Here is a 26,631-nt window from a genome sequence, read left to right on the forward strand (position 1 = left end):
AATAACCGAAGCTACATGTTAGAGAGAGCGACGTGTATTATACATACACATTGTGCTATGCATCGCATTCCCTTGAAATGCTTGGAATTATTGTAATGACCTGCTTGATGAGTATTTGGGCTGACACATACTAAACTATGATGTGGTATGTGTGCCAAAGGCCAAAATGTGTGCCAAAGGCCAAAACATGTGACCTTGGCCACACTGTGTCTCTATTACACAGGCTGATATCTTTAATTTTTGCACCAGATTCCATGCATTGCTAAGGACCAAGGTCAACCTCTTATACCAACATGCCAAGAAATAATAAAGAATACGGTCACTCGGACACAAAAAATGTATGTAGTGTGTTGAGAAACTGGACTTAAAAATCTTGCATGACTTCCTGTTCTTGAAATTGAATTGTGGAGTAAAAATAGTCTTCTAAAAAAGTCGGAGTATTTTTATTCCAACAGGAGTAGCTCTCTCTATGATGATTAAGAGGGCAGGCACGTGTATTAACAAAACTACTTACAATAAATTGTTTTATTATGTGTGCCTGCCCTCCTAATCATTACTTTAGTACGGGGCACCTCCTTATGCCCCTTGGCAGTGTACCGACCTCCCTACACCAATGGGAGTGCCTTCCCTATCTGTTCCTTCGTGTACACACATACACCAGTCACCGCTCTGCTCTCCGGAGTCGAACCCCCACAATGCATTTTGCTGTGCACCCAAGGAGGTGTGAGCACACAGTCTGTCATATGGAAGTCCAATATGTCCAGCGGGTGCCCCATGGCACTTACATGTCGTGGCCGCCTCCAACCTTCTCCATTCGAATCGGCGTCAAATGACACTGCGGACGTCACCAATGTGAGGTCGCCATGTTGCCATGGTAATGCGACGTCATGCTGTGTGATGTCCGAGGCGTCATTTGACGCTGGGATTCAAATGGAGAAGGAAGGCTGAAGCAAGGAGGCGTCCACGACATGCACGTGCCTTCCAATCAGGCCCGAGAGCGCGGCAAATGTATGAGGGAGGACATTTTTGCCGCCCTAGGCCCGGGCCTAATGGAAAATCCGCCACTGAATGTGTCCAGATACGCATGGGTCTAATTTAGGAGGGTTCAAGCATTTTACAGCAAACTAAGATGCCTATACTTATTTTAATGTGACTCTCTTCTCCAGTAACAAAAAAGGGTTATAGACCCAATATAGGATATAATGCTTAATGGCCGATACGTCTCATTTAGGACTGCCATTGCATGCTGCAGTTTGTCTTAAGAAGCACTCAGTACTTTGCAGTGAGAGGGGCAGGAAAACCTTGGTATTAAACGCTTGAAGTGAAGACGCAGACCTAAATAGAGGGGTACCTTATAAGTAGAGACGGACTAATCCGCCCAAATTCGTTTTCTCGGATTTTTGCTGACGTTACCCCCCAAAAAATCAGTATCTCGGTGTAAAATCCGCAAACGGATTTGGGTGGTTTCAATCCATGCAGATTCAGCAAAATCCGGCATTGGACACAACCCGTGGACCGATTTGTAGAATCCAATCCGCGGATTCAGCAATCCGTTGGCGGATTCTTAAGGATCCGCTAACAGATTGCTGAACCTACGGATTGGATTCTAGAAATCCATCCACGAGTGTATTAGTAATAAAAAATTTGCGAAATGCGATTTGTCCTTTTTGACATTGAACCGCGGAAATCCATGGACCAAAGGAACCGGCCGATCCAAATTCGTCAAAAGAATTCACCCATCTCTACTTATAAGGGAAGTATATGCAACCAGAACATTTTGCCCTGACCTCACATTCTTATAATTACCTACTAATGTCCTCCCGTGTAATACAAGTTTCATAGGGTGGTATAACAATTATTTTTATGGAATGATACCCACAATACAAAATATACCCCCCTGGCTTGTTCCAAATAAAGGCTGGGGAATGGAAAGTGCAAAAAAATACACAACCGTTTTAGTTTATCCCGGTTGTCAAATAAAACTGATAAATAATTAGAATCCCAAAATGTCCATTGGTTTCCAAAACCTTGGGTAACAATGCAAATAAAGGAAGAAGAGGCGCGGTCTGTAGGTAATGACACAGCCTTCAAAGTACGTGGCCCTGCTTCAAATCCTCGGGCTCCTTATATAACAGGTAGCTGCGACAGCAATATTAAAGCAAAAGGACCAGCATATTAAAGGTTAAGCCCGGTCCTGTGCTCCTACCTGTCTGATGGTTCTGCGGGATAAGCCAGCACGCTGGGGGGAAAGGGGGGGCGGCGGGGGGATAAAGCGCATGCTGGGGGGAGGGAGAATCAAGTAAAAAATAATCATTTGGTGAGCTGCTACTTTTTTTTGTATTTATCTGCAAGGCTGTGCTAGAGATTAAGGAAAAATGATTTAATACTTTGTGTGAAGAGCAGGGAAAGCTTGGTAGCAAGATCGTAGCATTAAAGGCGTTAAACTCACATTGGCTTCTGGGGGGGGGGAGTAGCTGATCTAATCTGTATTTTGTAGGAAAAACAGAACTCTTTCCCCCGACCCTCCCCCACAGATACCCAATGGGGCATGAACAGAATGTAATTTCTCTTGAGGTTATATTTTGGGAGAGGTTCTCCAATATTTAATTAGAAACACAGAAATGATCAGCAGCCTGGTCTAGCTGCTCTACAGCCTCATTTGCTCCCTGACCTTTTCTTATACTCTGTACCAGACTCCTGCAGCTTTCGATTGCTTTGCTCTACTAACCTCTTCCAACTCTACTGGAAGGCTCTCCCATGGATCCACCACTCTTCTCAGTAAGCAAGTACTTCACATGTTCTCTGAGCTTCCCCTGCCCAACTGCAGCGCGTGACAAAGCGTGTTTCAGAGCAATAGGAATTCTATCTGGTTGATCCGGTTAATTTAAATCAGCAGTTTATATCATATCTTCCTCTGCCCCTCTCTTCTTTCTTCCATGGTATATTACATGCAGGGTGACACCAATCCATTCTCACCCAAGCTTTGCAGCTCCTTATCTACTGCGTTACCCTATTACAGAGAAGAATTAAGATTGTCCCCATGTAGGAATCTCTCAATAGCCACTCTTTTCAGATTATTGTGCCACTACCGACTAAATTCAAGGGTCTCGCGTTCTTTTTTTTTAATCTGATCACGAAATGGTCTCAGAAATGTTGACCCAATGAAAGGTCCAAATGAGACCTGAAACGCTGTCTTTCCAACATTCTTGGCTGTCCCATTAAAGGAGAACTTCATTATGAACTAGTGAGTAGAGCTCTTACTTTGTATCTCTGTCTTTGAGGAGACCTGAACTTTGAAGAAATTGTCAGAAATGTGGGCCCATTAACTGCTGCTCAGTCTGGGTCGAAAGGAAGTAGCAGTAGAAATAGGATAGGCAAGGTCCTCCAGGACCAATGCAGCTGGCCACAGTCCCTCCAATGCTGCCGTGGAGCGCCAAAAGAAAGGATCTAGAAATCCCCCAATTTGAAATATACTGAAGAATAAAAGGTGCATCGACAACAAAAAGTTGATCGTTCACCAACACATTTAGAACGATAATGATGATGATGATGATGATGATGGCCAGACTCCTGATTTATTCCCGTTATGGAGTTTGGCAGTTTGTTACATATATGTGCTCCCACTACATTATATTGAAGTTGTTATCTTTGAGCCATGGCGCATCTCATCTCTCCAGTTCATGATGATATCCCAGCAAAGAACTGGCTGGTTATTGGACACGCTTTATGACGCAGGAGACACGAGTAACAGCAGAGAAGTCCCCAGTGCAAGCCCAAGTTTGTCAGTCTTGTGCCCTTTAAGCAATCCCTCTACTCATCACTATTTCCTGTCTTTTTAACCACCGCAAACTTCTATCGCTGCTGGTCTGTAACAATCCCACCCTTTTTTTGAACTACGTAACAGCACCCTGGAGATATTGTTCACTAAGATGTGCCTTCTAGGGAATTTAAAATGTCGGCTGCCATCAACACACAATCCCTTTGCTGCCGGAAGACTGGTGGCTGTCTTCCGGAACTGGGACCATGCGATTGCTTGGGGTAGCAACAACATGGTCACCACCAGCCACAGTGACGTGAACAGAAGTAGAGTGGGCTCCACTTCCATCCCAAATACTATATCCTACTAGAAATGAGCAAAAAGACCATGATGTCCCCTGTGCATATTAGGGGGGTCTTGGCCTCATCTGGACATAAAGGGAGTGTCAAACGGGCAGCCTAAGGGTTAAGACAACAGAGGTTGCTTTGGTAACAGCTAATGCGGTTTTAATAGTGAACAGGTGAAAACTCAATTAAAAAAAATCCATTTTTTTTAAGGGGTGGGCGTGTTGTTTAAATAAGAAACGCAACACATTTCTTTAGTTGAATTTACAGAGTTAACAGTTTTTAATACATTTTGTTGCTTTGGGAATCTTGGAACCAAGCCCTGAAAGTCTTGGCACAGCCCTGCTGATAGGTACATTGTTTTACCCCCAGCCAGAGTTACAATACCTGCTCACTGTTTAACAGAGAGGGCAAAAAAAGACAAAAAAAATACACTGAATAATTAAACCTTACCACTCTTTTTTCCCGGAAGTCGATGCCCACTGTCGTGATGAACTTCGAATTAAATTTTCCATCCGTGTACTGGTAGAGAAAGGTGGTTTTTCCTACTCCGGAATCTCCGAGGGCTAAAAATTTGATGAGGTAATCATAATCCCCATCAAACATCGTGAAATCTGGTTGGTGACCTGCAAAATGAATACACAGAGGGTTAACGCTGGATTTATAGAGTTCTCAACATTTACTAGAGCAGGGGTGGGAAACTCCAGTCCTGAAGGGCCACCAACAGGACAGGTATTAGTCACATCCCTGCTTCAGCGCCGGTGGCTCAATCACTGGCTCAGTCACCTGTGCTGAAGCAGAAATATCCCGAATACCTGGCCTGTTGGTGGTCCTTGAGGACTGGAGTTGGCCACCCCTGTAATATAGTAATAAAAACAGGTTGTCATCAATACCATGTGCTAAACTCAATGGATTCACCATGTATTTTTTTTTTTTTTTAAAGAACAATGCCACGTTGCTCTCTGCAGCTTTGTGCCTATAGGGTTAAGAGCTGAATACACTGTGCAGTAACTCCAGGTCACCGTGAGCTAATTAAAGCTTTGATCTCCAAATGCCATAGAAAAGCATGACAGTGGTTACCCAGCATGCATTGTAGTTCCCGTTTGAAAACATGGGCGATACGAAGATCTCATGGTGACATGGAACTAGCTGCCACACCCCATCCGGGAGGTCAGCAAACGGACGTGTTGCAATCAGACTGGCCCTTGTAGACTTAGTGCCCTGCTGGTAACTCTCTTATCCACTTTGCCAGCAGAAGGGCAACCAATCAATTGCAAGGTACAGATGTAGCAGGCAATATTACCCCAGCTAACGAGTTATGTCGGGAAACGCATAATGTGGTATCGGGTGGCAGCCCCATGAAGCTGAATGGACTACAAGTCAACGTCAACAAGTCAGAGTCGATCTATGGTGCCAGTGAGTGAAGTAACGCCGATACATCAGTAATGTATTCTCCAGTTCCCTTCGACCCTTAAGCAGGGCTGTTTTAAGACCTTCGTAGGCCCTAGGCACTTTTATTTCTAGAGGTTTGTGTGCCCGATATTTGTACTCATTTTTATGCTAATTTCAGCGTTTGCTTGTTTCTTTCGATACTAGCGATATTTGGCATCGGTACTTTTGTTTCGATATTTAAAGGTATCGATACTTCGAAGGCATTTTAAATTAAAATTTGCTGTTTCTTATTTTATTTTTTTTTTAGGTATTTTTTCAAATGAAATATTGTAGGCCCTAAAAGGTTTGTAGGCCCTAAAAGGTTTGTAGGCCCTAGGCACTGCCCCTAGTCGGCCTAATGTATAAAGCGGCCCTGCCATTAACGGGTAAACACATGCTCTGAATAATTATCGGTATTATTGGTTTATATAGGGTTTCACTGGTAAATACAAATATTTAGTAGTGTTTCAGAGTTACTGGAAAATACAATGCCTTAAATGTTAATTTCACAGCGGGTACAAGAATGAGAAAGCATTGGTGCTATTGCAAATATAAGTTACGTTCTCAGGTTTCCCCCCCATAGAAATGAGAATTTCTCCCCAACTGCTACACCATATAAGAAACCCTACACACGTCCCTGTCCTGGTAACCAGCCTGGCCGTACTTACAGGCTGCAAACTCACATTCCCTTTCTACACCTTCGGAATGGTTCAGATCTCTTTTTCAACACATCACCAGGTTTGTAAATTCAGCAGCATGCTGAAAAAGTGCAGTAAATGCCGGCATTTCTGCACAAATAACACCAACCTCAGCTTTTGCAGGTTTTTTTTCTTGCAATAGCACCTCGGTTAGCAGCAACATTTCCTGCAGCAAATGATTAAAGTGCAGTCCAACTTCGCAACATAAACTTCAACTGCAATAACATGAAAGCACTCGGGCCTGTCACACTTGTATCATTTTCTACCTGGAGGTAGGGTTATATACTTAAAGCAGCAATACTAATTTCCCTCTTCCTTTTTTTTCTTCTTTCTTTTTCTATTATTTGTATATGTAAAGCAGGTTACAATGTATAATTCTACATTTTTACCTAAGTTGGCAATCGTTTGGTGCTCCTGTTATAAATCTGTAAAAACCCTGATTGCCTAACAAAATGGCCGCCTTCTGACTGTGTGCTGCAGTCAGTGAAATGCTGCAGCTGATATGTAACATTATATTAAGTGTAGGACACTATTGTTACAGCGTTCAGGGTAATAGACAGTCTGCTGTTTGGAACACAGCAACAGATCTGTGTGTGATACTTTCCATTCTATTGGCCTCCCAGCTGCACGGCCTCCATTCTATTGGCCTCCCTGTGGACAGCCTTAATTCTATTGGCCTCCATGCTGCACAGCCTCAATGCTATTGGCCTCCGTGACACTGCTTTCTCCTCGTTTACATCTTGCCTGACTGCACTTTGTGTTTCACTGCTGGCACATCCTACTCATCACTCCCACCCAGTGTACCCAAGGTCTCTGTTCTAGGACCTCTACTCTTCCCCATTTACACCTCTTCCCTTGGTAAACCAATACAATCTTTTCGTTTTCACTTTCACCTCCATGCTGATCAGGACTGGCTTGATTGCGGTTCCATGTGTCATCAAATTGAGCCCCATGGTTACAGAGGCCACACGCTCTCCCCCAGAACAGTTAAACTGCTTGTCGGGGGGGGACAGGGCTTCTGTAAGTATCTCTTACCTGGTCCGGCTGGATCTCCCCTCCTACGGCGTTCGTTCATGGCACCGCGATGTCAAATGGCATTGCGTTGCCATGTCAAGGTGATGTCACATGGCGTTGCAATATCATGTGGCGCCTCGTTGCCATGACGCTACGTGGCACTGCATTGCCATGACAACGTGCCGCCGCATGGCGTTGTGATGTTTTCTGACGCTGAAAAATCTGGACGAAGGGAAAGGCTTGCTGGACCAGGTAAGAGGCCCTGCGAAAGCTTCTGTACCAAGCCCGCCAAAATTACAATTCAGCCCCGATATTGCCGATAACCAAATCTACTTCTTTCATGACCTTTCCCATTCTCTCCAAACCCGTGACACTAACGGCCTTTCTTCTATCTCCTTATGGATGTTCAATCACCATCTTAAACTTAACATGTCGAAAACTAAACTTCTAATTCCCGCCCCGTACACCTATACCAGATTTCTCACGTGCAATAGACGATTCCACCATAACCCCGATACCCCATACGTTTAAAAGTTCCCCAAAAACACTCATTTAAAAGATACTTGTCCAACACTCTCCTGATGTTGATAGCCAAACCCTTGCTAAGAAAAATCACACCTTGTGTCTCCACTCCCTTCCTTCAAGATTGTAAACTCCAAGGGGCAGGGACCTCCATCCAATGGTGTCAGTTAGGCTTAACATATATGTACTCTTGTCATACAAGGTCATTGTCCTCCCTCTCAAATTGTACTGCAGAACATGTCGGCTCCATACAAATAAAAGATAATAATTCATAAAAAGACAATACCACACTGGGGTTAAATATTAGTGGTGGTACTGCAACATCACACAGTTAAAAGATAACGCTCATTCAGAAATCAAGTTGAACGACGAACAAAGTAGTCTCACGACGAGAAAGTGGAGCATAGAAAGTTCTGCAAATAGCTTTGAAGTTAATTAAATCAGACCACACATAGCCTGCATTTCTTCTAAATTATACGTGGGGTGTTAATATGGGGCACAGTACCAGGAAAAATACTATGTACAGTAAATTATCTACAACAGTGAAAAACAAACTGGAGGGACAGCAACCAAAATAGCATCTTATCCATTGTTCATTTTAAGAGTGAGACACATACTACACTTGACGAAGAAACCTGTGAGGTTTTAATAGCTCTGTATTCTAATGAAAAATCCTTGTTGACATCAACAGGTAAATACTACAAATCTATTACAATACCTATTACCCCACACACTTCAATCTGTAACATACCAGTACCATAGCATTATTAGGTACCGCATAGCTGTGTTTTTGCTATATATTTAACTGCCGGCGCTACATCCCTTTTAACTTCCCCACAGAAAAGTTAACAAGGGATGCTTTTTAAACTAGTCGATATCAATTGTTAAATGGGCAGTCCCTCCTATTACTAAAGTGAGCAGTGCCACGTTTAATGGGTTTCAGTGATCAATGTGTGGCACTTAAAAGTATGTTTAAATAATTATCTAAAAAGTTAGTTTGCTTGCATGGTGAGCAGAGACGTGGAAGGGGGTTGAATTCCTCTGGCTACTCCCGTTTGTGTGATGTCGCTGTGTGTTCCACAAGAGTGTAGATACAGTAGGCAAAGCACCCCTCTCTAGCTCTTATCTTTATTGGCTCTCTGATAAGGACAGGGTTGAATAAGAGTAAATAAAGAGAACACTTGACTGAAAAACTTCGCCATTCAGTGGCCCCCTAAGATATGCAACTTGCAGTGCAATTTCCAAAGAAATAAAAGCAGGCAAATACTTGCTTCTAGAATGGTTAGATTTGTTTAGGCAACACAATTAAATTGTTCTCTACACAAGGTTGTTCTCTGGCCGGACTACTCCTGGAGGAGCAGTAAGAGTCAATGACACACTTAAACAAGTCACTTTTGTGATGGGGACGGGTCACCTTCCCTTTTCTGGACTCCTTTTACATTTCTCACCCTGAAAATGAAAGCGCCCATTAAATCCCTTATCTGCAGATTAAGTTAATCACGTCACATTTCTATCATGTGAATCTAAAACTTACAACAAATCCACCATAACCACACTCCTCCTTACACAAATATTAATGTGATCTCCTCCCTTTCCTCCTGAAGAATAAAGTCATACCAAATAATTGCACACACAGTACCGCCATCCCTCCTGCCATTCCGGATTAACTCTTAGAAAACATCCACTTTCTGGGTTTCCGTAAATGGCTTTATTTAAAGTACTGCTTGAAACGGACCACACCTATTGCATTCATTCACAAGTGTTTGTCATTCACAACCTCCTTCCGTCGATCCAAACTTCAACGCACCTTTAGTCACCATAAAGAGGGCTTGTGTGGGGTGTGGACAGCACAGTAGTTTTATTTGGGAATGACGGCTTTTTTTATTGCTTTTTGTTTTTTTTGGAGAAGCAATTCTGTTCTATCCATGAGGATATTTCACCCACACAAATACAAAAAAAAAAACTTAAAAACACGGATGCATTAAACATGCAAAAAAATCAAGCCTTATAGGTTTATGTTGCTTGCCCCTTATTTACCAAGAAAAGGGCATACCAGTGAAAACAATGGGAATTTGGCTGTAGAAAATGTTTTGGTAAACGCACCCCAATGCCTTTGCTGTTTTATTTAAATAGTCATCAGATTAATAAGGGGGAATGTTCCATCTAATGAAAGCCTCTCTAATAACGTGTCTTGAGATCAGATGCATTGTAAGGAACCCCAATCCTCTGCAATAGCGCGTCAATGCATTGTAAGGAACCCCAACCCTCTGTAATAGCGCATCTGAGATCAGATGCATTGTAAGGAACCCCAACCCTCTCTAATAGCGCGTCTGAGATCAGATGCATTGTAATTTCTTCAGTATTTGGTACAATTTTCAAATGACCTGAAAAGTGCAGGGTGCCCCGGGGAACCAAAGGGTCCTAGGAACCCCCTGTTAAAAATCTTTGTCCTAGAGAATGCCTTGTTCCTACCTCAATATGCAACATATATTCTGAACGGAATTGAATCTTCTCTGTAATACTGCACCATGTTACATATTATTTGAGCCGCAGACATTTAATGTACACAGAATTACCAGGACGGTGTTAATGTTACAGGAGACCAGGTTTTTGACTGGAAGATTAGTCCTTGGCTGAGCAAAGAGAAGGGCCCTCCATGCAGAACTTCTGTTTGCAGAGTGCACCGATGCACATCACTTTCTACAAACAACCTATTTCCAGGCCCAGGACAGGGAGATTGCAAACTACGTCCGAACGCATCTCAATCTACATCAAGTCACGCCGTATTGCAAACCCATTGCAATAAACATACAATCACGTACCAGCGTTGTACACAGTCCATGCATTTCATTAGTTATGCTATCGCGAAGACCATTTATGCCAAGCATGCATATACTTTGCAGTTTTATAATGTAGCAATTAAGCAACTTACCTCCACTATAGAACAGAGTAGAAAAATCCCAGCTGAGCTGTAATCTAAGGTGGATGTTTAGTAGAAGTGCTTTCTCGCTCCACCTGTTAAGCACACAGCCTATCAAGCTTACGTGTCACCTGCTGCTACTAATGTCAGTGTCTGTGTGCAGATGAAGGTGTGCCTAATGTCTTGGAAGCTTACAAGACAGGCCAGCCGTTCTGGTGCATACATGGGCTGTTCTTTTCACATGAAAATAGCAGCAGCTCATGTTAATGGGAAACAATTTGAGCAGCACATTCATTTTCGGGGCGGGATCAGTTTTAAAATACAGATTATTTCTATTACATTGTAGCTCCCAAATCTCTCGCACTTTACAAGGAACTGAATTTAAAAAGGTGGCACCCCTAATATGTTTTATTTTGTAGAAATGGGCACATTCAGATTTTGCCAATTTATCCTTACAGTGTATATTTTATTCCAAAATATAGTTTTAGAAACTTTAATTGCTTAATCAATATGAATTCTTGTTTCATATTTATTTTATGTGGATCTAGAACAGCTCAACTATAAACGTGTACATATAATTAATGTACTATTTGAAATATAGTAGCAAGTTTATTCAAGGAGATGAACATTTCATCCCCAGTTGGACTTTCTCAAATATTATGCACAAAAGAAACACGGACAGATAATCCTATCAGTTATTGGTGCAAATGCCAATGTGGTGAGATCAGCTTGGAAGCCAGACAATAATCTCTCTCTTGCAGCTCCTTTAAAGGAGCAGTTCCCATACATGTCATTTTTAAAAACCATTAAGATTTCTTCTGCATCCTACTGCAGTACACACCTGTGGAATGTCCCATAGCTCCTCCCTCAAGGTAGGACAGAAGGCTTTTAACCTCTGGGGCGGCGAATAAAAAGGTATCCTTGCCCATCTCCAGGTCAGAGTATTTCTGTCCTACCAGGGGGGCGGCGGAGGCTGTATTTATTCTTATAATATAGATTTGATTCTTTTTTATGGAAACTGACGGGAGAAGGTCTTTTTTGACTTAATAAATAAACCTTTTTATGTTTTCTGCTAGGTAACAGCATATCAATATATTGTAAGTACCTTACATAGACATTTAGTGCTAATTATTGCCTTATTAGACTCAGGTCACACGTAGAAATTCCCTTGGGGTCAACATGATGCAATTCGACACCCAGTGAATTTGTTGGCAGCTCAAGGAGGTCCACGTTTACTCTATTGAGCCCCAACATGTTATCCTGGGTGTTCAGGTCTGTTGAAGCCATGTTTGCACAGCCGCAGATTGGTTTCGGTCAGCAGAATTGGGTATGGGATCGCAGGGCACCATAGGAATTGTACTTTGGTGAAACCAGAAGGTATCGTTCCCCATCTCCTGGTTACTTAAATATACCAAATAAATAAACAAAATGGGGAAATGTACGTTTTTGGTACTTGGGGTGTGAAAGAAGAAAAAAGTACTGGTCATGTACTCTGTACCCCTAGTTCCATTACACTTTGAACAGTGTGTGTGTATACACAAACACAAACACACACACACACACACTAGCGTAGCAGCGCCACTGAAGAAACCATAGAACACCAAGTTTTCATCTCACACTTTTCTTATATTACCGTTTATATTTTTTCAATGCTCGGGCTACAGAGAAGAGGAGGGAAAGTGGAAATAATGAATCATTATTCAGAAAGGTTAAACAGTTGCCAGTTTGAAAAAATAAAATAAAAAAGGAAGTAAGGTTCAAGAATGACAAAAACAAAAAGACAAAGATGGGGCGGGATATTTCAGTTTGGATCACCTGATTATTTAATATTGTGCATAATCATTTCACTCTCGGGCAGCTCCAACAATCCCAAAATATTTCTTACAAAGTAATGTTGGGGGTGAGAAAGGGGGTCACAATTGATCTGTAATAGACCCAATATTCAGCGCCTTTAAGTTGTTTAAGTTATAGTCATGTAAGTTTCACTGCCGGCGTACACAGATCTTGTAAAACGTTCTCCAAGGAGGCGCATATATCTCACCATCACCAGAACCCGCCATAGCCTTTTCCCGACCGGGTAGGATTACGGTCTCTGAGACAGCAACGACACCCCACCTGGTTACCGAGAATGTATGGGTAAATCGGCTTTACCTCATTACATATTCTACCCAGTATTGAGCTCTTATTAGGCTCAATCATGGGACAGGAAGAAAAGCAATATTCTATATAATAATTCATCATAAACTTGACTCCAAAGAAATGAGATCTTGGGGCAAGGCTACCAAGTGTGAAGCAGAGAACCTACTGGACTGCATTCTCTAAAGCACAATGGTGATAAGCCCTTGTAAATGCTGACAGGCAAGTAATTGCATATCTTACATAAAGTAGCTTGTAAGTGTTTTCTTTGACAGGTGCACATCGAATTCTTGGCTATTGAACGCGATGGACAAGAAGTGGGGTACAACAGTCGTAATCATTAGTTGAAATAGCAACTCAAAATGTATTGGTTCATCTTTGGGTTTACATGTCACTTCATGTCACATCTGCCTCACCGTAACACATATTTAAATATGATGCTCCACTTCAGTGTCGTGGGTTAAAAGAAAAACTATAAAAAGCTTTAAGTATGCAAGTCTTTTTTTCCCCATGCGAAGGCGAAAGTGAAATGCTGCATTTTTTAAATATTTGTAAAGATCACCAGAGTTTATTAGAAAATTAGACAATATTCTAAAAATGTGACCTAAATTCTTTTTTTTAAACCGAATATAGTTTGTGCAATTTTGCTCAAATTTGACAATAAAAGTCCCTTTGAAATCTTTCAAAATGTTTTAATTCTTTAGAAAACAACCGTGAAAGCAAATTTCGCGACGTAACCCATCCCTGTTCAACATGCGGTGAAAACGCTTCCCTGTACAGTACTAGGTTTTCGTCCCATTCATATGAATGGAGCTATAACGTCCCAAGCCCTAGGAAGCAGATTCTGGTCATAGTGAATAAGAGGCCTGTGTCTTTATTCAATTCCCGAGGAGATAATCAGCAAGCACAGGCACAGAGCCACACATTGACCCAGCTACATCAAGCAGCGGTAAGGAAAACTGGATGCAAGTTGACCAAAAATGTACTAATAACATCTCCAGTTTTCCTTACCACTGCCTGATGTATTTGGGCCAATGTGTCGGTGTGTAGTTATTCCCAAAAATGAAAGTCAAATGGTTCACAATGACCTTCTAAGTAACCGAGACCCTTGAATGCGCAGCCAAGTCGCTTGCCTGAAAATCCCTTTCTATAGAAAGCAATGGGACGGACATATTCTCCAGAATGAGTAAATGGCTTAACAGCATATTCAAATGAGAACCAGAGACGGACATTTTGGTTTCTTATCCCCAACGGATATATGTTTTTACCCTTACCTGAACTGAGGGGTATCCCAGAACTCATCAATGGTCCCACAACCCCTCGGTTCCCCAGATATATTTGTATTTTTTGTGCCGGTTTTGACACAAACACAACAAATATGGCCACCATACTACAAACATGGCCACCAACAGGAAGACATTATCGGCATTATTGGGCCTTGACATGGCTGCCATTTTGTATCCAGCAGGCACATGTTATGCAGAATACCAGAGAGTGTCCCTGGACATTTTTAAACAATAAAAATAAATTAAAAAAAACACATAAAGCGTGGAATGCAGCTTTAAGAGACATCAACGTATCAAAATGACCAGACTGTCCAAGACTTGGATGATATAACGACTGTTCATGCCCAGTCATCATGTTGTTACCATGTACACATTTGTCCAGTATTTGTGCGTTATAATTGTAGCCCTGGTAAGAAATGGGGCTATAATTCTATCCTCCTCTTGGTATAATTCCTGAAAGGGCAGGTTGCCAGGAGTTATCATGGATTTCCCCCACTTCAAGCACTTGCCCTGAATGGTGGAGGTAGGTCACCTGACCCTGTGTCCAATCAAGAGACACAGGGGCGGTGCCTGCTGAGATCATAAAGAGCAGTGCATTTACTATTTAGAGAGACAAGTTGGAGTGAGTTAGTGTTAGGAAGGAGAGGAGTGATCAGCTCATGAGTAGAGCTGATATACCTAGTGAGTTATAGGTGGACCAAATACCTCTCACCCTGCTTAGGGGGTGAGGGAAGAGCTAGCCCCACTCTGGATGGCCTTTAGTCCAGAGTGGCGGCAGGGACCATCACAAGGGAGAACAGTTAGTGGACTGTGTATCAACTGTACCTGTCGGCTGCTGCCCAAGAGAATAAAGAGTCTGCTGGTTTTAAAGATAACCTTGTGTGAGACTGGAATCTCTCATCCCTGTGGGGAATCTCTGTGGTAAGGATTCCACCCCACATTCCTGCGGCTTACAATAGATGGAGGCACTGCACCATTGAACGAAAACAAAGGCATTCACCCCAGTAACCTGTTCCTGTTGTCCCCCATGTCATCGCGGGAGACTCAGGCCCTCCTGTTTCCAGCAGGTATGCACCATAGAGAGACATATAGCCAAACCCCAGAACACCTTAGGGGAACCGATCTGCGACCGGGGGGGGGGGGGATAGATGGGCTAGATAAGTATAAAAGTCTCTCAGAAGCACGAGAAACTGGAGTAATATTGTCCCCGTATTTAGCAAGGGAAAAAAAAAATGAAGACGGGCGCAGGGCCAAATCATTAGTGTTTGCTGAGGTGTAACACTTCTTACAGAAGTTGTCGTGTGTGGGTGTAAAGCTGCAGGCACTGACTTTTTTTCCCCTATGATAACACTACTATCTCGTAGTTACTTTTTTTTTACGTGATTTTTGAACTGTGATTACACCATCCTTACACTAAGGCAAGGGGTGGTCACCAACAGGTCCGGTTTTAAGGATATTCCTGCTTCAGCACAGGTGGCTCAATCAAGGGCTCTCAATGACTGAGCCACATGTGCTGAAGCTGGGATATCCTTAAAACTGGACCGCTTGGTGGCCTTTGATTAAATGGAGCTGGCTACCGCTGGATTAAACATTCTAAACGTCTATAAACATCTGTAGCCAGGTCCCCTTGGATTACTAATTCTCTGGCCCCTCTAGCACTGTAAATCCCAATAACGAGTGGGCAGTGTTAGGAACAAATCCTGCAGGACCTGGTTGTATTGTTATATGTGTGTTACCTAATAAAGTTCAGGAGTAGCCTGGTATTACAAATGGGGCCTACGACTGATAGGAGGCCGGCTTACATGCCACTCCCCTGGGAAGGAGGGGGTTTCCCTCTAGAGGTTAGAGTAAGGCTGGGGCCATGGAACCGCAGACCACGCGCCCGCGTCCACACGCTGAGCGAACAGACTGCCTTAAGGCAGTGTTTGCGTCCATGCGGCGCGCGGGCACGCGGAAGGGGGCGCGCGTTGTGCAAGAAATCAGTTCAAACTGATTTCTTGGCGCGACAGGCCGTTCACGTAAGAGGTTCGACCAATGAGGGCGAACCAGCTCCGTGACGTCACTGGCACGTCCCTAGACACGCCTACGGACTGCGCGTGTACCTTGGCCAAAAAACGCACCCGCTGCAAGCGGGTGATGTCACGGACGCGCACGCCTCCGCAAGGGCGAAGGCACTATGGACCTGGCCTTAGGGTTCTGGGAGTTCTGTTCTGTGCTGCCCTCCCTGCTATCAGGACACAGCAGTAAGTCTCTCCTGGACATGAGTGGGCTGAGGCCTTGCCCTATTAGGGGGGTAAGTTATGCTGAGGAGGGGTGCTCAGGGCCTCAAGCTCGAGGTACTGCCTTCAGGGAATGGAACCTGTAATGATGTACTGAACCTAATAAACTCCAGTTATATCCACTCTGATGTGATGTCTCTAGTGTGAGCACCAAGGCTGAGGCCCACTGCACGCGTCCGCACGGCCACCTTGCTTGCCGGCGGCGCGTGCAAGTCACTGCACCGCGATCTGCGGTCTGTAGCTGACTTTTTTCGGTGTGGGGGGGGGGGGGGGCGTGGCCAAACGGAGTCGGGTGGGTGCGGCCATGACGTGGGGGACGGGCCCATCACACAAACACAAGCACCTCAGTAACAGCACCGCACAGCAGCAGCCCCACAGACAGCATCCAGGGGAGCGGGGAGCGAGCTATGCACGGCTGCCATACAGACTTCCCTCCCAAGCTGCCTCCCGTAGCTCCCCTCCTTCCCTCCTCCCCTAGCTCCCCTCCTCCCTCCAGCCGGCTGACGCGTCACAGCATGCAGTCAGCCCCGTCGGAAGAAGCCAGCGAGGACCTCCAGACTGGAGGTAAGGAGCTGGTGGCCTGCGCGCGCTCGCGGCCACGCACACCGCCGACAACACCGGGACCTCGGCCTAAGAAGAGTGCCTATGAGGTTCATCCCGGCTGCACCCGGACCTCCCTGGGCTGGAAGCGCTGCGCTGACCAAAGAACCATCACGGAGACCCTGTCCTAACGCCTCCCTATACCATCGCGGAGTTCTCAGGCCTTCTGTTCTACCAAACAGGTATGCACCAGCACCAATAACAAAAAAGTTGAGAAAAGCAGTGCGCAACCAGGAGAGAGGGTCCGGTGAAAAATTACTTTATTTAGAACATGATTAAAAAAACAGGAGCTCTCCACTACTAAATAATGAATGCACCCGCACTAGAATACACCGGTAACTATATGATCTCACTTAGGGTGGGGGAAAGGTGCTACACATCTAAAATTATATTACTTTTACTCGGAAAAGTCTACATATCTGGCACTGTTACGTTGGAAATCTAGTTGAAACCCTTTCTAAAATACGTGTACTCAAGTCGTTTCAAGAGTCAGCAATCTTCCACAGACACATTTAACAAATAAAACATATGCCAAGTAGATCATGTCTAATAATAGGGAAACCGGATGTCATTAATCCATGGAACACCTACCATTTGGAAAGATAGTGGGAGAGTGGGAGGGGGAGGTCCGACTTTCTGCTGTTTGTTCGCTGAACTAACTTTCACAGGTTCCAGGCAGCTGTAAAGAGGTTTTCTGAATAATAATAAATAATAATCACTTTATTTCTATAGTGCTTATCTCCCAATGGGACTCAGAGCGCTTCACAGTTACATAAAAGGGAAAAAAGAAGAAAACATTTAAGGCTATAAAAGAAGCCAAACACAAAGAAAGATACAATACAGCAGGCCTGCCCAACTCGTAAAGTGAGAAGGGCCGAACTGCTCCAAGGAAAAAAAATTTGGGCCGCACGGGTTAAATCATCATCATCATCATCTCTCCTCCAGCACCTCTCATCATCATCATCATCAGCCTCATATCTCCCCCAGAACCCCTCACTATCAATCTTTACGATACTCCCCATCTATCTCTCATACTCCATCTCTCCCCCTCACCCACACAATAACCCCCTCCCCCTCACCCACACAATACCCCCCTCCACATCAAACACACAATACCCCCCTCCACATCAAACATACAATACCCCCCTCCACATCCCCCCAGCCCATTCCATGTCAGCACCCCCCCCCCACAAGTCAGCATCCCCCCCCCCATGTCGCTCTTCCCTCAATATGACACTCTCTCCCCCTCCCCTTGACACTCTCTCCCCCTCCCCTCAATATGACACTCTCCCCCTCCCCTCAATATGACACACTCTCCACCTCCCCTCAATATGACACTCTCCCCCTCCCCTCAATATGACACTCTTTCCCCCTCCCCTCAATATAATACTCTCTCCCCCTCCCTGCAACTCACATCACACCTCCCCCCTGCAACTCACATCACTCTCACCCCCCCTGCAACTCACATCAGTATCTCCCCCCCCCCCTGCACCACATCACTCTCCCCCCCCCCCCCTCTGCACCTCACATCACTCCCTCCCCCCCTGCACCTCACATCACTTCCCCCCCATGCCCCTCACATGTCAGCAGCCCAGCCCCCCACCCCCTCACATGTCAGCAGCCCAGCCCCCCCCTCACATGTCAGCAGCCCCCCCCCCCTCACATGTCTTGAGGGGAGAGGGTAGAACTGACAACTCCCAACTGTCAATTCAAAACTGCCGCTCTCCACTGTTACCAGGGGCGGGACTTCAGGTCTCAGGCCCAGGGGGGCGGCACCTAGGCCTCAGGCCACCCCCCCTGTCACTCAAGGAAGCCGCTTACTACAGCAGGGCGTAGATTTAACCCTAACTCTGCCTGCACTGGTACCAGGGCTTACGTGTTAGGCAGGGCAGATTAGTAGCCAAGGGGATACATGGCTACATATACGTAGCAGATGTACTAAAATGGCTTGTGATCTCTTCCCACTGGCGGATCACTGGTTGCTCCATTTACAGGATTTTAGATACAAAAATATAGTCAATTATGCATTCACACAAGTAAGAGGGGGGCGGCCATTATTGTTTCCAATCAAGCTGCATACATACAATCTGTCAGTCCTACTGAAAATGGTGTACCAGTAATAGTTAGTTCCATATGCAGCTCTGCCACTTGCCATCTTAAACTCTGTGGTATCTCCCAGCATGGGTTAGCTGTTCAGAAGTGATAATGGGCTTCTAGCAGAGCTATTATTTGGAATATAGCGTTTTAGCTTCCCTTCTGTACTTAATCTTATTTGCAGTGTGCTTTCAATGTGTCAGTTTCTGCACTGCCTTTTTTTCCTGTTGTTTTTGCCTAAAGTGCTCACAAACGCCAGCAATGTTTAAACTATGACAGAGTTTTCCGTTCAGTATGCTGCTTTTATAGTGAGGGGATGGGCAAACTTGGGCCTAGATCCACAATGACAGTTTTGTGACTTGAAGGAGCAATTCAAGCTGGCGATTTGTATAAATATTTACCCCCTTCACAGCTGCCGGCATTCCACTGCTCAGTGAAGCTCCCATGTTCCAAGGACCAATAGGAAGCTGCACCAGGTGACGTCAAAGTTTCCTATTGGCCCGCAGGGCCGGGAGCTTTGAAAGGCGGCCATAACGTAATCCCTGCGGCTACCGGCCCCCCTACGGAGGTAAGTATCTCCGGAAGCAAGGGGAGCTTGGAGCTCAAATTAATGGTGTTCCGCTCCGGAGACGCCTGCTTCATTCCATGGGGGGGCTTTGTCTCCAGCCTTGCTGTCTGATCCGTCTGTAGCCCTTGCTACAAATATACAAATGGAAAATACAGAATTAATCTGCTCCACCTATCACGTGGTGAGATAAGGAATAAGAGACACTGTCCCTGATCTGCATGGCACCACATGACCAGAGATATGGGATCGGATAAGAAAAAAAGAAAAAAAAAACAGATAGAATCTGGAGACCAACTGTCAATATGAGAGACAGAGATAGACCAACTGGCAGTCAGAGACAGAGATAGGTGTCGACAGTTGAAGAGGTGAAGGAGGAGGCTTGTAGGAGACTGTTAGCCAAGGCGATAGAAAGTGGAAGACAGCAGCATAAACACATCCCCTTCATATAGAAAAAGAGGAGAAGAGCGCACAGCAAGAGAGATCTAGATACTTGCCAGCCTGTTAAAGCACGACCGGATAACAGGCAGCCGAGAGGCCCTTTCCTGCAACTTTAGAGTCTCCTTTGCGTATTACACACACCTCACAAGTGTTTCACCCTCAACAGCCTGCAACGCAACTACACGCCATTTTGAGATGAGCGTTCCAACGCAGCGCTCGCAATAATATTGGCCTAAGTGGCTTCCACACTGGACACTGGGACTAATATAAGCGACAATAGGACAGCATCCTCATTTATTGTGTGTGTATATATCATCTGGTTTATTCAAGGGGTCATCTTATGGAGTACTAAGGGAGGACGAACTCAGGCCCGCCATAGCACAAAGATTGTGGAAATAGAGGGGTTACATGTCAAACTTGCTTGCGGCCTGCCCGAGTACACTCTTGATCACTGCCTGCCCTGACCCCAGGCCTGCCTGACTGCTCTGTTGCATTCTGCGTTCCCTGCCTGCCACTTGACCTCAGACCCACCTGACCTTCACATCTGCCTCTACCATTGTACTGTGTTTCTCTGCCGTTCCTGGACGATACCTGCACTTCCTCAACTCTGATGCCAGACCTTCTCTACGGCCACCTCCGGGCTCTGTCGACTTCTGCCTGCTCCAGCTACTAGGATCCACTACCTGTCATTGAACCCACCACAACTGGTGTCTTAGGCTGCGTACATAGAGGGGGGGAGCCGCGCTCCTCCGCGCTGACGCTGAGGCTCGCCTGCGCAATCAGGAGTGATTGCATGAACTAGCAGATGAGCCAGTGTGCGCGATCTGGAGGCGGCGCACTGACGTCACTGGGCCAATAGCCCGCGAAGCGCCGACGTCACGGCGCCGTGACGTTGACGATGCTTCACTCTAATTGGAGGTTTTCAGCCGACAGCGCGCTCAGAAACAGGTTCTGCTGTCGGCTGAAAATCCCTGCGCCTCAGCACGCCTGCGGGAGCCCCCTCTCAAGACAACCTCATTGAGGATGACGGGGCTCATCGCGGAGCGTCCGCACGGCTCAGCGCTAACTGTCCTTCTATGGACTCAGTCTTTTGCAGACAGATTTCTTGGGTTCAAAGGTCAGCATCACTGAAGAAGCCATTTAAAGGGCTAATTTTTTTTTTATCGTTGAAAATTTTTATTACATTTTTTAACAAAACATATTTCAACAAGATCACAAACCACCAGTTTACAGTGATTACTATATTCCTTTACATTTTGCAGTACACTAAAACAGTAAATAATCAATTACATATACTTCAGACAAAGACAAAGAAAAACCTAAATTCAATTTTAAAATCGATGTGTCAGTCCTATCTGCATTGTATCATGGATTTGTATTTCCCTCTGTACCTCTTCCCCCTTATAAAGGGTTAATTTTGCATGTTCTGAAAATGCTGAGACAGGCATTCACACAGTGCAAAATGAAACATATTTTCTTGGCGTTTGGGGGAGTATATCGGAGTAAGATAGTGAAGGTCCTGAACACTGACAGATATACGACCGTCAAAAATGAATTTATGCTTTGTGCCTTTTTATAACAAATGTAACTTCATACTAACATGATATGAATTTGTAGTTAGACAATGCCTTGCTGTAAGAAAAATAACCCCAGAGCAGAAAGAAACAGCTAACCAAATACCCTGCCCTCCGTCCATAACCTGTGTAACATCTAATTCCTGCCAAGAACTGAAGCTTGCTATTGTAAAATGCCTCCGGAATAAATATATTGGAACTGCACGAAACCTGTGTTGGGGGAACTCTATTTTCACACAACAAGGATCCTATGGTATACCTTTTAAAAGAACAATCTCATATTTTCAATGGCGAGCCAGAGCCAACATCTGTGACCCACTCAACTGACACGTGGAGGGATTGGAGGGGCGAGATCCAATTCCCTCATCATTCATCAGTATAGAGTTTGTTGTCTCGATCAAAGAACCCAAGGAAGACGGATCCGGTGATTATACAAGAACAGTGAGACTCCAGGTGCGGGTAGGACCTCAGTGGCCGGAACAGCAGGGACAGGCAAGGATTGTTGGGATCACAGACAGAGGTCCTGTTTCTGTCCAACAATGGACCTTCCTCTGGAAGGTCCATTGTTGGGACCGAAACGTTGGATTTTTGTGCTTTGTTTAAATACAATAATTTATTTACTCCTCTTACCTGAGTGCTGTCTGCTGATTTTGTGGAAACGGTATAGTTCATTTGTTATTACATTACTTACGGGACATGCACCAGCCTTTATTGAATGACTATTGGAGTGCCGGCTGCTTGGAAATGGATATAAATCTATATACTGTATCTATATATCTATATTTATTACAGGAAAGGCAGGTTAATCTGAGCAACCAGATATCCCTGCTAAGGACTGATATTGCGCTTTGATCTTTATCTACCCAGGTGAATTATGGATTTGGATGCCTGGAAAAGACTCATATTTGGAACCCCCAAAAAATTCTCCCCCCCCCGTGTGTATAAATGAGCTTTACAGTTTAATGGTATAAGCGAGTCGTTTTGGGAGCCAGAGCTATCCCATATCCAAAAGGAGCTACAGAGAGACCTAAGATAAAAGACCTCATTCCATCAGATGAGTGACAACTACTTCTTTTAAAGATGAAAAAACCACTCACCAACTGGTATCACGGGAAGTGGACCTTTCAATACCAGACAGACCATGTCCCCTTATATTTTTAATCACTCTTTTTTTTATTGGAAATATATAACCAAGGATACAGAGTTGTCATGAGCACATGACTGAGAAGGGTACAGGAAATTTCCAATAAACATTTTAACATATGGGGAAGGGGGGGCAGACAGATGGACGGGGGAGGGAGAAGCGGGGGAGAGAGGGAGGGGGGGCCTTACAACAGGCCAGCCCCGGTGGTCGGGACTCCAGCCATGGGTCCCAAGTTTTTTGGAACTGCCGCAGTTTTATATGGAGCTTCGCTATGAGTCTTTCCATAGTCATGACTGTGTTGATCCTTTTGACAACAGTGCCTCTAGTTGGGGCTTTTATTTGCTTCCAGGCCGCTGCGGCTGAGCATCTGGCGGCTGTGAGAATCGAAGAGATCAGTCTGCCCATTGGCGTGGGGATGTTTTCAATAGATTTGCCGAGCACGGTCAGGGGGTCCAAGGGGACCATGTCCCCTTTTTAATGACAATAACAGATATGATGGACACACGAGACATATGTGGTATTTCACTGTTTTATGCATATTCACATGGCACCCAATAAAAAGTACCAGGGGTGATGGGACATGCCTGCAAATAGAAGTGTCCGTGAAGACTAATTAAATGTTTCTCGGTCCCCAGGTATTAGGGGAAGTTTGGAAAAGTGAATTCCACAAGGTCTTATTATCTGTAACATTTAACGAGGGAGATAAAACTAATATGCTACTGCGAATATCAGGAAGGATGTACCTGGTATCAGTGGTATAATGGTATCCAGAATCAACACGGTTAAGAAATTAGGTATCTGAATTATGTCACAATACAACAAAGGGAGCGGCAGTGTGGTAGTTCAATGGACTAAAACCATAAGGTATAGGTAGCTGGGAATGTAAGCATAAGCAAACATAAGCTATATTAAACCTACATCTTCTAGTCAAGGATTCTCACATTACTATAATGTTACTTTGGCAGAATCACTATTTCCAGAAGGAGCTCCAATACAAATTAAGTTAGACACACCTACACCAGGAGCAAGGGAGGTGAAATACAAATTGGTTACTTGAAAATGAAACCCTAAAGATTGGTTGGTTGCTTCCAAACATAATTACACAACATACATTTCAAGTGCAGTCCAAAAACCGTGGTTCACCCTTGGTATTTCTTCCTATAAATCACAAAGAACAAAAAGGGACACTACAGCCACCATATTAGGAGGTGCTAGTATGGGTGTTCGATTAATGAATTCAATATACACAGAAATTCTCAGAAACAAAGTTGAATAAAATAGTAAGACACGCCACAGATGGATTCATAGCACAGGAAGATATAGACGGTTGATATAGACGGTTGGACTACATGGTTACAGCAAAGTATCATCAACTATTCTATAGACAAATCTATAACGAGAGCAAAGGTCATTGCCGTTGTCAATAGCAATTTCCAATTGGGAAAGAATGTTTCATGGGCTTTGCTATGCATCCAGGTCTAAACAGAATTATCCTCAACTCTTAGGGAGATCCTGCTGCCAGTGCAGCAGAAGAGGACCAAAGATGCGAAGTTCTGTGGGGAAGATCATGTGACCAGGCAGTCACTAGATACAATTGGTGCACTGCTAGAGAAGGCAGGGCTCAAAAAGGGGTGTGCCATATCCTGTTACAGAAGAGGAAGGGGTGCAACTTTGTAAATGGTTGCTATAGAAACAAAAAATTCTGGATACAATATAATACATAAAAACATTTCATTCAGAGTTGTTTTAAAAAAAACGCTACAAGTATTTTCTCATAGTACAGAACTGATTTTTTAAACACACATGTAGGATATTGCTTGAACTGCAGCATTAAAGAGGACAGATCAGAAAACCTTTAGGTGTAGAAGGGCCATAAGCTTATTGCAAAGTAAGTTTGCATAAACGTAAAGATCAAAACATATCATTATTGCAACATGTTGCAAGCATTTAGAATGCCTGTACCATATATATTTAGCACTTAGCTGCCTAAACAAGTCATATAAAAATTTGCAGGAGAATAGTGGGCAAGGGTGACATCAAGGCCCTCTGCGGGCCTCCAGCTTAAGAGCCCAGTGATACAAAAACATGTTGTTAGGACTCTTCTGAGACACACAACATCCATTGTTTGCATATAATTTGCTTTTGTGGTTGTGCGTTAACGCATTTTAAAGGTTTTAGATAAAGTCACACTATGAGACCTGAATGAATGAAGCTTTTTGGAGCTACACGTAGGTACTGTAGGCCAAGAGGTCCACATATGCGCCTTCTGGCATTTTAAACTGTACTAGATGAATGACGCGTCTAGGTGTATGACTTTGTTGAAATATATACAGCGCACATCTATGATCTCTGCCCAAATGCAGCCCTCCCAGACCTACCATTAACTGTGTCTATATGCAGCCATCTCCTATTACGTAATAATGCTACATTTAGATATGAAAATGAAAGCAATATCTGTTGTACATTCAGTATAAATGCAGTGTCATTAGTTGTTCTACTTTTCATTTCAAGGTCATTAACTAGTTCAGGAACGGAATAACTCCAGTCCTCAAGCCCAGTCCTCAAGCTCCCCCCACCCCCAACAGGTCAGGTAGCTCAAGAGGCTCAGTCTTCGACTTCTGACTTCGACTGAGCCTCTGATTGAGCCAACCTGGGCTGAAGCTGGGATATCCTGAAACATGACCTGTTGGGGGGTGGGGAGGGCGGGGGGCGGCTTGAGGACTAGAGTTGAGCACCCCTGGTCTAATTTCTACTCCTCCCTGGCCACATCATTATTCCCACACTAGAATCCACTTGGCAGGAAACCAGACTTGGTGCCTCACTTTCCCACAGTCTAGTCCTGTGAGTTGGCTGTTCTGACGTCAATGGTTTAGCCTGGAGATCCTGGTAGATAAAAAAATCCTCAGAAGCAAGAGATAAAAAAGTGAAATAAATAAATAACTCCAGGAAAAGTTTACTCATATCAATCTGACCTGATAAAGAATACATTTGACACTATTAGATGTACACTAGGGTTTTTTTTACTCAACCTAAAAAAAAAGACAAACTTTACCCTTGATTTAGAGGCCCCGATAAAAAGAAAATTCTCCTCAATTTCCCAAAAGTTGAAAGCAGATAAATATTTGCTTCGCGTATGAATGCATTTAAGGAAGATATTTATTCTGCTCAGATGTGTATTGGCAAACTCAATCATTGGACAGTTACATATTAATCGGCACTTTTTTTTTCCATTGTTCCATTGCAACAAAAAGCTTTGGAGAGGTTTTATGATCTTTACCTAACTTCATTATGGATAAGAGATTGTGGAACCTGGTATTTTACAGCTGTACAGCCAATCTTCTTTGCTAACTTTGCTCCTCTAGTTTAAGGACGAATCATAAAGTCATCATTGGCCAAACAGATAAACAGCCAGACACACAGACCAAAATGTAATGAATGAATATCAAAGCAACATTTTAGTTTTCCGTAAGGAGAGCAAATTTCACGGAGGAATGCCCTGCAATCTACTGGGTTATTGAACATTACACTATAAAGATATATCATTCATAGATCATATATCAATATAATGGTTATTAGCCGTTTAAGTTTATAAGCCGATACTGTATATATCAAATGTTTGCACTCAATTTGCATATTGTTACGTTTACTTCAAGATAAGTTCAAATAGCCCTGTGCTGGGGCACATTGTCGAGCGGCCACAGGGGGATTTTGGTTATGCGCCACCCCCCCCACCCCCCCATCTAACTGGGGGGCCATCAGAGGTATCCCAGCCCTTAATTACACTTTTCCACATGTTGGAACCTTTTCACCCCACTTTTTTTTTTTT

General features: G+C 44.1%; 1 protein-coding gene across 5 annotated transcripts in view; it reads right to left on the reverse strand.

Annotated features, from left to right (window-relative positions):
* RAB27A (RAB27A, member RAS oncogene family) overlaps positions 1-26,631 on the reverse strand; it is a 62,381-nt gene that overhangs the window by 15,243 nt on the left and 20,507 nt on the right. For 3 of the 5 annotated variants that reach the window (XM_075575730.1, XM_075575731.1, XM_075575732.1), the window contains exon 3: positions 4,555-4,727. In XM_075575730.1, coding sequence (XP_075431845.1) covers positions 4,555-4,707 — 153 coding nt within the window. In that variant the 5' untranslated portion in view covers positions 4,708-4,727. Of the gene's footprint in view, positions 1-4,554; positions 4,728-9,383; positions 9,405-10,698; positions 10,858-26,631 lie in introns of those variants that run through there. The other 2 variants (XM_075575733.1, XM_075575729.1) reach the window with 2 other exon arrangements.

This window comes from Ascaphus truei, chromosome 18 (assembly GCF_040206685.1).
Source record: "Ascaphus truei isolate aAscTru1 chromosome 18, aAscTru1.hap1, whole genome shotgun sequence".
In the NCBI taxonomy this organism is placed as follows: Eukaryota; Metazoa; Chordata; class Amphibia; order Anura; family Ascaphidae; genus Ascaphus; species Ascaphus truei.